This window comes from Hypomesus transpacificus, chromosome 23, assembly GCF_021917145.1.
Source record: "Hypomesus transpacificus isolate Combined female chromosome 23, fHypTra1, whole genome shotgun sequence".
NCBI lineage: Eukaryota > Metazoa > Chordata > Actinopteri > Osmeriformes > Osmeridae > Hypomesus > Hypomesus transpacificus.
Genome location: NC_061082.1, coordinates 6,926,957 through 6,939,105, shown reverse-complemented (window position 1 = coordinate 6,939,105; position 12,149 = coordinate 6,926,957). Strand labels below are relative to the sequence as shown.

Sequence of the window (12,149 nt, the reverse complement as noted above, 5' to 3'; positions counted from 1 at the left end):
CGAATTGCGCTCTGCAGTTGTGGCAACAGCAAAACATTTGTCTGTGATTTGGCTAGGGAATAGAGCCCTCATACTTTAGTCTTCAAAACACTCAAGTCAGATGTACACACATCCAGGGACATTATTAGACCAGGTGCTGTGTGTGACTCCTTCTCCTTACTGCACATGCACACACACACACACACAGGCGTGCACATGCACCCACAGACACACACCACAGGTTTTTTTTTGTACACGATCATGATGTGTACTACTTGAGTTGGCTCCTTAACTTGGTGCTGTGGGGATGGTGTCAATAGCTCAACAGTATGACTCACAAAATAGACAGCTTCAGGTAGTATGGATGTGGAGGAGACAATGTAATGGCTTAAAAATCTAAATTTAACAGTTTATGACATTTAATTAGTTTAGTACATAAACAGTAACGATGTATTACTTTTGCCAAAGCCTCAGTGAGCTATGATTTGTATTTATATAGCTTGAATGAGCAACATTTTCTTTGAACAAATAACACATCATGTTTTTTTTGTTGGTGTCCCTCGGTATGAGGCAGTGCCCCTCCACCCCCAACATACACAAATTACTGCATCCATTGTTGTTACCAGTACTACCCCAGATATTCTATATGGGCAGTAACAAGGTGGACATTTTCTGAACGGATGACACATTAGGGGGGATAGAATTTGAAAACTTGGCAACCTTGCCTGTGACGTTGGCAACGTGCAATCGTCAGTGAAATAGCCAAAACAAGCATGTGAAAGTTTTAGCTAATACTTTAAAAGCTAATGAGCGTCGTTCTTTGTTATTTAAAATTCAAAATTAATAGGTGTAGATGACATTTACACTGGAGGATTAAACGGCGGAGGAATTAAGGTAACTATTTACAGTTGACAGTGGCGCTCAGCAGTTGACATGTTGTACTTATGTCATGCTGCCCCTCAAGCTAGCTAGCTAGCTAGCTAAAGGTAGCTGTCAATGTGTCATCAGGTATCTGGCAATAGTTGTAGCCATGTGGAGATATCAATAATGATAAGAGATGTTAATAAAAAACAGCCATTAGGTTTCGAAATTGCGCTTGCTGATCACTTTCAGTCGTCTAAGATGGTCAACTACCCAGCTACCATATCTTGATCAGCTAGCCTCATTCTAGCTAGCTAGCCTCATTCTAGCTAGCTAGCCAACCAGCTAGCCAAGGGTAGGTAGCAAGGTAGCTAGCTACTTATAAAGCTGGGGGGGTGTCCAGTGCGACCAGCCAGCTACTAGGCTAGCTGCTAGCTAGCCAACTCCCTTGAAAGTTCGATCTAGCATCAGCCGGTTAAAGCCACCTGTTGTTTGGTCAGAGTTAGTGGAAGATATGTTGTTGTACCTCAAATATCCCCCTATATTGAATATGTCATCACTCAATATGCGGTCAGGGTATCGATAATTGTTCATATTAGTAGTACTTGTTGAGGAAACGTTCAAGAAGTAAGGAGTCAGTATCAGTCATTTCGAGTAGAATATAGTTTCACTGACAGCAATATCGACTTTAAGTGTAGGCTAACTGCCTTAACCGTCTCCCCTCCTCTCACAGGCGTAGCCATGGATGCTCCTGTGGTGGAGGCGGTGGATGCCAAGGCAGAGCTGACCTCCCTGCTGGAGACATGGGAGCAGGAGCAGCAGGGCAGCACCGACAACCTTGTCTCCACCCTCACCAAGTCAGTCAACAGCGACGGCCATATCCAAATGTTTCCCTCCACCCAAGGCATTTCTTCTTCTCAGCTGCTCTCTCTGGCAGCATTGAAATAGCGCTTGAGCCCTGGCTTGTCTATAGCAGCATATGGTCTTTTGGTGAGGCTGATTATTGTATGCTGTGGTAAAGATGTAATGGTTTACTTTATGTTTTCAGAATCTCTGAGCTGATTGAGAAGGAAACAGAGGAGTATCACAAAGCGGACCCTGATCCATTTGATGATCGCCACCCAGGTGACTGTTCTTATTCTTTCTCAAGACTGTGGGCACACAGTGTTTCATAACGACAACAACATGAACACGTGTGTTTGTTTACAGGAAGAGCAGACCCAGAGTGCATGCTGGGACATCTACTCAAGATCCTGTTCAAGAACGACGACTTCACCAATGCAGTGAGTCTTATAAGGGTCATTTGTCTGTGGTCATTTGAAATGTATCCTGTTTGTTCCCTTTTAAAATGTGTTTCGAAAGTAGATTGTTTCTTGGTAATTGTCCTCAATATTTGGACTGTGCTTGTGTCCCTCCAGCTGCTGAACAGCTACGTGATGAGCAGCAGAGAGTTCTGTTTGAACACGGCTGCCTGTCGCCTGCTGCAGAACATCATGCCTGGTCTGGAGACTGCTGTGGTCTTCCAGGAGAAAGTAGGCCCGCCCCCCACCACTTCTCCTCTCAGCAACCAGGATTTGTCCTGAATATAAACCCCCTTTTGTCCCCGATTTGTTATGTTTTGTCTCTGACTGTGCTGTGTCCCCCAGGAGGGCTTGGTGGAGAAGCTGTTTTCTTGGGCCAGGGAGGCAGAGAGGCCCCTGTGTACCTATGCTACAGGCCTGCTGGCCAGAGCCATGGAGAACCAGGAGATCGCTGCCAACTACCGGGAAGAAAACTCTGCTCTGGTGGGTCATACAGCCTGCACACAGACCTCCCCCCCTCCACCATCACCTCCATACACACACACACACACACACACACACCAGATTCCACACCATATTTTAAAGAGCATTTTGCAAGATTCATTCTCAATCCTATATTCAATTTCTACCTCTGGGCTTTTAACTCTTAAGGTGCCACTCATGGTGCAGCGGCTCCGTGAGCTGCTAGACAAGGAAGACCAGGATCACCAGGGGCTGAAGAAGACCGAGAAGCCCCCAGACTCCCTGCCTCCTGAAGAAGAGGCGGCAGAGAAGGCGGAGGTGCAGAGTCCGAGGAAAGAGGAGGAGAGCAGCAGAGAAAGACCAGTGTTCAACGCCAGATCCAGACCGTCTTTCCAACTGGGTTTAGCCCAGAAGACCAGCAGCCGCGTGGCTGGTAGTGTGAAGCCCACCCCAGACCCTTTGTACCTGGCTGCCACCCCGGAGCTGAGCCTGGGGGAGGCTGAGGCCAGGCCAGCCTCTACGGGAGTCCTTGGAAAGAGGAAAGCTCCCTTAAGGGAGAACGGGAGGAAGGCCAAACAGAAACTGAACTTCCTCTCCGAGCCTGAGGCTGAGGCTGAGGCTGGGGCCGGGGCTGGGGCTGGGGCCGGCCCGGACTTTGGCCAGGAGCAGGAGAGGAGTGCCAGCGAGCAGCTGGTTAACAGCAGCTGGTCTGAGATGAGCTCCTGGGTGATAGGGAACAATTACCGTCTGTTCCCCCTCACCCCCGCCATGGAACAACGCCTCATCCTCCAATACCTCACCCCACTGGGGGACTACCAGGAGGTAAGACCCACCCCCCATCATGTAGGCCACCTGGACCCTGACATGAGAACACCCAGACCTCGTCTGAGGGGCCCGGAAGTCCTCTGGGGACACAGACTCCTAGTAACTGTGCCATATGGACCATACAAGCTGGTTATCCTTTTTTTCTCTCACTGCTTTCCTGTAGCTGCTGGCTGTCTTCATGCAGTTGGACACCAGAGAACTGCTCATGCACTACATTGACCTCAAACACTCCAGCGATGTCCAGCTGACCTTTGAGGCTCTCCTGGTAAATAACAAGACCTACCAAGACCTTAAGCACACGCATCAGCTGAACGTTTGCGCCTCCTACATCCTGGAGCTGACTTGGTCTTAGAAAGGCAATTGTGTCTCACTCAACGTTTTAGTGAGAGCTAAACCTCAGAGCTAAACCTTCATAAGAGCAGGGAATGTTTAGCGGGGGAAGCGAACTGCAAAGTTCTTTGAGTAGGCCGTGATTGTTCACTGTGTTCCAAACATCTCCTGATGCCCCTCTAGAGAGCTAAAAAGACTTCCAATTAGGTCGCAGACAAATGGAAAGGAGTGAACCCATTCTGTGCTCTCTCTCTCTCCCCAGTACCTGGCCTCCCTGCTCCTGCATAAGAAGTTTGCTGCCGAGTTCATCTCTCACGGAGGGGTTCAGAAGCTGCTGGAGATCCCCCGGCCCTCCATGGCAGCTACAGGAGTCTCTCTGTGTCTCTACTACCTAGCCTACAACCAGGATGCCATGGAGAGGGTGAGACTATCACACACACACACACCCACCGCAGTTCAGGCTATGCTGTTCACATTTATATCGGAACAGTTGAAATATGCTTCCCCAAGGTGTGTATGCCAACACTTCTGTGCGTACCCCAAAGTGTGTATGCTAACTGTGTGTCTGTGTGTGTGTGTGTGTCCAGGTGTGTATGCTGCAGGACTGGGTGCTGTCGGACATGGTGGCCTACGCCCTGTGGCTCCTGGAGTGCTCCCACGCCTCAGGCTGCTGCCACGCCACCATGTTCTTCTCCATCTCTTTCTCTTTCAGGGCCGTCCTCCAGCTGTTCGACCAGCAGGACGGACTGCGTCGCCTCGTCAACCTGGTAATGACGTCCGCTAGCTAGCGAACGGCTAACAAGCACCGCAGCGCGCGGCGCGCAGAAACGGAAAAGCGTCGGTACGCGTGACGAGCAGTATGCCTTTCTCTCCCCTGACAGTCGTGTTTTCGCCCCGGCCCCCTCTGCAGGTCAGCACCCTGGAGATCATGCGGAGTGCGGAGGAGCAGGTGTCTGTGCTGAGCGACGACCAGGTGTTCTCCAGCAGGCAGACAGCCAAGCACACCTGCATGGCCCTGCGCAGGTACTTCGAAGCCCACCTGGCCTGCAAGGTGGAGCAGGTCAAACAGTCCCTCCAGCGCTCCGAAGGGGGCGCTCTCGTTCACCCTCAGCCCTTCTTCAAGGTCAGGGACAGGTGATCGCTCAGAAGAATTGTTCCGTTTGAAATGCTTGCCGTATCTGATGATTTCCGTTGGCTTGCTCGACAGAGCCGAGGGTGAACGCTGTACTTTGTGACCTGAATAGGATCGTGTCGTCTCGTTGTTCCAGGCATGCACCTACAGTCGCGAGCAGGTGGTGGAGATGATGGAGTTCCTGATCGAGTGCGGTCCTTCCGAGCTGCAGTGGGAGCCCGTGGAGGTTTTCCACAAGCTCACCTGCATACCTCTCGTGCTGCAGCTCATCTCCATAGCCTGTGACTGGAGGACCTACTATGGCAGGTAGCTGCGGCGGATCCCGCACACCCGTAAACCCGCGTGGGACGGCATTGGCTCTCCTCAACTCATCAGTCCGTTGATCGATTTGAGATTCACTTCCCCCTCTTTCCTTCCTTCCTTTTTGCTTCTCTCCGTCTCCCTCTCCTTGACCTCCCTTTCTCTCCCAGGAGTGACACGGTGCGCTATGCCTTGGATATCCTGGCCATCTTGACGGTGGTCCCCAAAGTGCAGCTGGCCCTCGCGGAGACGGTGGACGTGTTTGACGAAGGAGGCTCCACCGTCTGCACTGTGGGTGAGTCTCTGGCACTGACAGCACCACCCCGCCCTGACTCACCTCCCAGCCAAGTCCCAAAGACGCAAAGAGGAGCGCTTTGGTCTGTTGTGATGGTTTCCGTGTGGCTTCTCTGACGGGTCTCCCCCTCTCCAGGCATGAGCATCATCTTGGGCGTGGCCGAGGGGGAGGCGTTCGTGAGCGACGCCGAGATCCAGAAGTCGGCGCTGCAGGTGATCACCAACTGTGTGTGCGCCCCCGACCAGAGTCGCTCGGCCGTGGGCATCTACCTGGCCGCCACGCCCCTGCGGCCCCAGCTCCACCCCCACCAGGCGCCCGCCGCCCTGGAGAGCGTGCTGTCCAAGATGTGGCAGGTGGTCCAGTCCAACAACGGCATCAAGGTCAGCCGCCCAGCGTAAAGCCAGTCCCTAACACCGGGCTGCTCCGGAAAACACCAAGAGTTCCAAGTGTGTGATCAGTTCTGTTTTCCCCTCCGCCTCCTCTCCAGGTGCTGCTGTCCCTGCTGACGGTGAAGATGCCCATCACGGACGCAGACCTGATCCGGGCGCTGGCCTGCAAGGCCCTGGTGGGCCTGTCTCGCTGCGGCGCCGTGCGTCAGATCATCGGCAAGCTGCCCCTGTTCAGCGGCGGGCAGCTGCAGCAGTTGATGAAGGAGCCCGTGCTGCAGGACAAGCGCAGCGAGCACGTGCGCTTCTGCCGCTACGCCGCCGAGCTCATCGAGAGGGTCTCGGGCAGGCCCCTGCTCATCGGCACCGACGCGTCATTGGCCCGTCTGCAGAGGGCCAGCGTGGTCGCCCAATCGCGGATCACCTTCCCTGAGAAGGAGCTGCTGATGCTGATCAGGAACCACCTGGTGGCCAAGGGTCTGCTGGACACGGCCGGCGCCCTCACCAGGGAGGCCCAGCTCCCCAGCGCCGCCCTCCTCGCCCCCTTCTCGCACCCCTGCGCCTCCCCCTACCCCGCTCTCGCCGGCGGCCTCCTCTCCTCCTCCTCGGCCGCGCTCCCCAGGACGCCGCGGCTAGCCAACGGCGTGGCGGCGCACCTCAGCACCCACGCCGGCCAGTCGCTCGCCGCCTCGTCCGCCTCGGCGTCTGTCCTGCCGCAGCCACACCCCTCCTCGTCGGCGGCGGCGGCCCCGCCCCACGGCCAAGGCTTGCCGCTGGTTGGCCGGATCCTGTTCTCGCGGGAGAGGCCGGGGTGCAGCCCGCCCGAGTGCGCGGGGAGGAAGCCTCGCGTGCTGCGTCAGAAGTCCGACCACGGGGCATTCATCCAGGTGGGTGTCAGGATCTAGAAACATCTCTCTGCTCCCCTCCGCTAACAGTCTTGGAAGGTCCTTCCTGATATTCATGCGGTTAAATTCTGCCCAGTGATCCCTGACCGGTCGTGTGTGTGTGTGTGTGTGTGTGTCCTGCTCCAGAGCCCAGCCATGAAGAAGCAGCTGGACAGGCACCTGCCCTCCCCCCCCGCCCTGGACGGCATCATCACCGAGTACCTGAGGGAGCAGCACGCTCGCTGCCGTAACCCCGTCACCACCTGCCCCCCCTTCTCCCTCTTCACCCCCCACCAGTGCCCCGAGCCCAAGCAGAGGCGCCAGGCGCCCACCAACTTCACCATGCGCCTGTCCAACCGCGTGCTCTACCCCAAGTATGGAGGGGTGGACGGGGGCAGCCTGGACAGGCATCTCATCTTCAGCAGGTAGGACAGATTAGGAGGCCGAATTGGACATCTGACATGCGACGCTTGTCAATGGGGCATTGCGTAACACAATCAATGTCTCTGTCTGTCTCTGTCTCTGTCTCCCTCTCTCTCCCCTTCTGTCCCCCTCTCTCTCTCTCTCTCTGTCTCTCTGTCCCCCTCTCTCTCTCTCTCTCTCTCTCTCTCTCTCTCTCTCTCTCTCTCTCTGTCTCTGTCTCTGTCTCTCTCTGTCTCCTCTCTCTATCTCTCTCTATGTCTCTCTCCCCTCCCTCCACCTGCCCAGGTTCCGTCCCATGTCGGTGTTCCGGCAGGCGGAGGAGAGCGTGAGCGTGTTCACGTGCTGTGCCTTCTCGGCCCGTGAGCGCTTCCTGATGCTGGGCACGTGCACGGGTCACCTGAAGCTCTACAACATCTACACCGGCCTGGAGGAGGCCAGCTACAGCTGCCACAGTCACAGCTACAGCACCATCACACACCTGGAGCCTGCCAGGGTCAGCACACACACACACACACACACACTCTTACTCATTGCTACTAGCTACTTGCAGATGCTTGTTTTCAGATGTTGTTTTCCCTGGTGTTGAAATGCCGTGTGTGTATCTCGTGGTCTTCCAGGATGGCTCGTTGCTCCTTACTTCGTCTGCGTGGAGCATCCCCATGTCAGCCCTCTGGAGCATGGACTCTGTCTTCGTCATGAAGTGAGTCTCTGAACGGGAAAATCACGTTGACGTTTTCACACGTAACTTTGGAAAAGGAGCCGTTCTCACCGTGGCTTTGTGTTTCCTGCTTGTTCCAGGCACTCGTTCTTGGAGGACAACTATGTGGAGTTCAGCAAGCTCTGTCAGGACCGAGTCATTGGCACCAAAGACCAGATAGCTAACGTGAGTCCCCCCCCCCCCCCCCCCCCCCCCCCTTCTATTGGACGGATCTGTTCTATGATCCGTCTCCTAATTCCGTGCAGTTCTCTGCGTGGACAAGTGAGAGGAACCCATCTGTTGCTTCTAGATCTACGACATCCACACGGGCCAGAAGACCCTGACCCTGAACGACGCAGGGCTGGCCAGCAACTACAAGAGGAACTGCGCGACCTTCGACCCCACCGACGAACTGGTGCTGAACGACGGCGTGATGTGGGACGTGCGCTCGGCGAGGGCCGTGCACAAGTTCGACAAGTTCAACATGAACGTCAGCGGCGTCTTTCACCCCAACAGACTGGAGGTCATCATCAACACTGAGATCGTATCCTTCAACGTAGTCACTAACCCAAAGCTACGAGAGCTCGTTAAGTTCAACACCATGGAAAACACAGGCCACAAGTCGAAAAGGGACAAACGTAAGTGTGTGTGAGAGAATATGTTGACCAGCCTTGACCATGACGCCAGTGGGACCTGAGGACGTTCCACCTGCTCCACACTGTGCCCGCCCTGGACCAGTGCAGGGTGGTCTTCAACAACAACGCCACAGTCATGTATGGAGGTAAGACACACACAGGCACATTCACTGGCACATTTCATTGTGGGGTTATGGGCATGTGTTAAGTTTCCCCCCCGCCTCCCTAGCCATGATGCAGGATGCAGAGGACGTGGATGTCAGGGTGATGGGCATCGACCAACAGATGAAGAGTCCCTTCGGTTCCTCCTTCAGAACCTTTGACGCCACAGACTACAAGCCCATTGGTAGGGCTCTTTGGACTTACTTCCTGCTGGTAGACGACTGTCAGAACATGGGTGCTAACAATGTTATTTCTGTTTCTTTTTTAGCCACAGTTGATGTTAAAAGGAACATTTTCGACCTGTGTACAGACACTAAAGATTGCTACCTGGCTGTCATTGAGGTAACTATACGTTGAGTTCATGGAGAGAGTTATTTTTTTTTGTCTTCTGTCTAACCTCTCTCTCTATCGCTCTCTGTCTCTCTCTGTCTGTGCGCACGTTCAGAACCAGGACCCGCCCAGCATGGACACAGTGTGTCGTCTGTATGAGGTGGGCCGACAGCGGCTGGCAGAGGAAGGGGACGAGGATGAGGATCAGGTGAGATTGCTTCGGAAACTTCCAGAACCAAACGGCGTGTCCCATCAACCCCAGCACTACAGCGTGTCCCCTAAACCATATATACATCTAAATACATCCCTGTGTGTGTGTGTGTGTACACGCTCGGCTGTCTCGTCAGGACGACGACGATCAGGACGACGACGACGACGATTCGGACGACGAAGACGACGACGACCTAGATGATCTGGATCTGGACACGGACCCTCTGATGGCTGAAATAGCCAATGCCAACGGGGAAGATGGCGGGAATTTAGACTCCTCCCCCTCGGATGACGAAGTGGTGGCTCGGCTCCTGGAGTCTATCGGCGATGATGACGACGACGACGACGACTCGGATGCCAACTTGCTGGACCTGGAGAACAGTGGGTAGTTGTATGTGAGGGTGTCTGACCCAGCAGGGGAAGGGCAGGGAGACGTGGGCGCCGTCGACACGTGTCTTACCACGCGTGTGTGATTGTGTGTTTGTGACAGGCGACAGCTCGGACAGCTCAGGCAACACCGACACCTCCGACCTGGAGGACCAGCTCCTGCTCTCCTTTGACGATTGACGAGGACGAACACACAGGGGCCACAGAAGAACACCTAGCTCCCTCTGGTGGACTGGAAGACCATCTTGCGGAAGTGAATCTGATAAACCGGACTGTTTGAAATAAATCCGATTGTGAAGCCAGGGGAGTGAGTGGTGGAGGCTAGTCCACAACGGGCTTTATCTTCTCAGGGTTATGTGGCTGCCCCTCGGGCTGGCACTGGGGCTGGGCCAGTGGGTGGAATAGGTTGTCGGAAATGTATACATTTCTGAACCGATGTAAGAATTGTGTCACAAGGACACGACATGAAAAGGGGTTGTCGAGAACGAAAACAAAATCTCCCCTCCCATTCCCCATAATTTAATTTTTATTTTGAGGTCAGTTTGTTCATTTTGTTTTTAATTTTTGCTTTTATTTATTGTTTTGGAACTGACATTTTTGAGTGGGAGTAGCAATGTCATAGCAGGCAGCTACAATATAGTCCAGTCAGTGGAAGCTGGTTTTCTAGATACGACAGCCCATTGAATTCCACTGCTCAGAGACCCAGCTCTTCAGATGCCGTCTCACATGGGGGGCATCACAGTGTTGCTGTGTGAAGATCTCCAAGTTATGCAGGCCTTTGGACCTTCTCGAGAGATTTCAGTGTTAATTTATGGACATCTATTTAGATTCATGTTATGGTCGTATGATGGTGACAATGTGATTCAGTGTTGTGGTATACTAGTGAACTGAATGCCAGACTCCTGCAGGGCTGTGCTGTTTGGCGTGTTAGGGCTGTACCCTTCTCACACGAAACCAGGCAGAGCCGAGGCCAGCTGTGCTATTCTAGCCTGGCAACAGAGGCTTTTGGAAAAGTGTGCAAAGAGGAGACAAAATTCAGTTTGCTAATGATGTGAGGTTATTGTGTTGCTAAACAAGGGGAACAGATTTCACACACAGTTTTTGAGAAGCTTTTCATTGCAAACAACTAGCAATAAAGCCTAATGTGGCTTTTCCGTTTTCTCTGTTATGGATGAACCCATGATCCCTGACCTTCACCCTGTCACTCCCTTGACAGATGGGACTGGTAGAAGCAATGAACTATTGGTAGACATACCACTGACACATCAGTTGCTTGTCTACACCTGTCCGATCTTCTCATCTGTAAGTATGAATGGGGATGTAAGGGTTGTTTTGTAACACTGCCTCCTTGCCACGCCTCTCCCTGTTGGGGAGCAACTGGGCACACTTGCTCTTTGTTTTGACCTTTGTTTTGGACAGGTGCTTTTTAAGTTGTCCTTTTTTGCAAAGGGCTTCAATATACATATCTTAAAAGCTGTCCTGTTATAGAGTAACTCTATTTTGATATGTAATAAAAGAAATGAACACATTTTTTTCAACTTAGTGTTTTTGTTCATGTGAAAAGGGCATTTACTTACAGTCTTAAAGAATGATATTTTGTAGAAATATATCGTACAATATCCAATCAGTCCTACAATGCAAGTTGGATCACCCTGTCCTAGCTATGTCAGACTAATGGCGATGGCAGGAGAGTGTTCCCTCCTGGGTCATGTTACTCAAACACAAGTTCAGCAAGCAGCCGGGGTAAATCCACTCGTGGCCTGGCCCAACAATCAGATGTTTTATTTGGTTTGGCCAGAGAAGGGTAGTATGCGTGCTGAGCGCAGGCCTGGGAAGAGTATAGAATGACTCTGGCCATGTCTACATGTGAGAAACAACACTGGCCACAGTGGGGTGAGAGACTAACAGATTCAACATGATTTGAATGTGTCAACACATTCTTTTAGCGCATATGGCCAAACCTCTAACGTTGTCAGTGTCGATGTCAGCATCTAAACATGCAAGGGATCCGTTTTACTATGGTCACATTCAGGGCCTGTTGTTGTGTCAGAGAGCTCAATTAGGTGTCTCGTTCTGACAACCTCTGGTTGCTCCTGTGGCACCATGACCTGAGCTTTGAAAAAGGGGAACACGCCATTGCATTACACACAACTGTGTGTCAGAGGGAGAGAGAAGGAGAGGAAGGCTTGAAGGATCTCATTCGTGGGCCTCTAGACTCCCCCTTTCATCTTTGCACCTGTTCCTCATTTTATCAGCCAAGTGTGTGTGTGTGTGTGTGTGTGTGTGTGTGCTGCATGAGCAGGCCAGCGACACGGCTGTCAGATTCTTTTAGGAAGAGAGAGATTCCCTCTGTCTTATCCCCTCCCCCTGCCCTGGTCCTTACCCCTGTCTTTAACCTACACACCACCTCGCACTCATGCACATGTTAAAGCAATTAATCCTTCGTCAGACGTCACCACCTGTTTGTCCCCTCCAGACTGAGGCCTACACCCCCCCCCCCCCCCTCCCTTTCTCTCTTTTTGTCCTCTTTCCTCACAGCCCTGGCCCCAG

The 12,149-nt window shown here is 52.9% G+C and overlaps 1 protein-coding gene across 1 annotated transcript; it reads left to right on the top strand.

Annotated features, from left to right (window-relative positions):
- The first annotated feature begins 712 nt into the window (after window positions 1-712).
- LOC124485545 (DDB1- and CUL4-associated factor 1-like) lies at window positions 713-11,121 on the top strand. The gene is made up of 26 exons (XM_047047230.1): window positions 713-873; window positions 1,574-1,697; window positions 1,889-1,965; window positions 2,050-2,123; window positions 2,259-2,372; window positions 2,487-2,624; window positions 2,793-3,425; window positions 3,592-3,693; window positions 4,021-4,179; window positions 4,346-4,525; window positions 4,669-4,881; window positions 5,027-5,196; window positions 5,361-5,485; window positions 5,621-5,865; window positions 5,973-6,758; window positions 6,903-7,180; window positions 7,464-7,671; window positions 7,796-7,878; window positions 7,977-8,061; window positions 8,186-8,419; window positions 8,563-8,656; window positions 8,740-8,856; window positions 8,941-9,014; window positions 9,118-9,210; window positions 9,350-9,593; window positions 9,703-11,121. The coding sequence occupies exons 2-26, from the start codon at window positions 1,582-1,584 to the stop codon at window positions 9,777-9,779; spliced, it is 4,719 nt and encodes a 1,572-aa protein (XP_046903186.1). The 5' UTR covers window positions 713-873; window positions 1,574-1,581; the 3' UTR covers window positions 9,780-11,121.
- Window positions 11,122-12,149: the final 1,028 nt, after the last annotated feature.

Coding starts and splice junctions, on each gene's coding strand:
- LOC124485545 (XM_047047230.1), top strand. CDS start 1,582: ATGGATGCTCCTGTGGTGGAGGCGGTGGATGCCAAGGCAGAGCTGACC. Junction 1,966..2,049: donor ATTTGATGATCGCCACCCAG/GTGACTGTTCTT, acceptor GTTTGTTTACAG/GAAGAGCAGACCCAGAGTGC. Junction 5,197..5,360: donor TGGAGGACCTACTATGGCAG/GTAGCTGCGGCG, acceptor TTTCTCTCCCAG/GAGTGACACGGTGCGCTATG.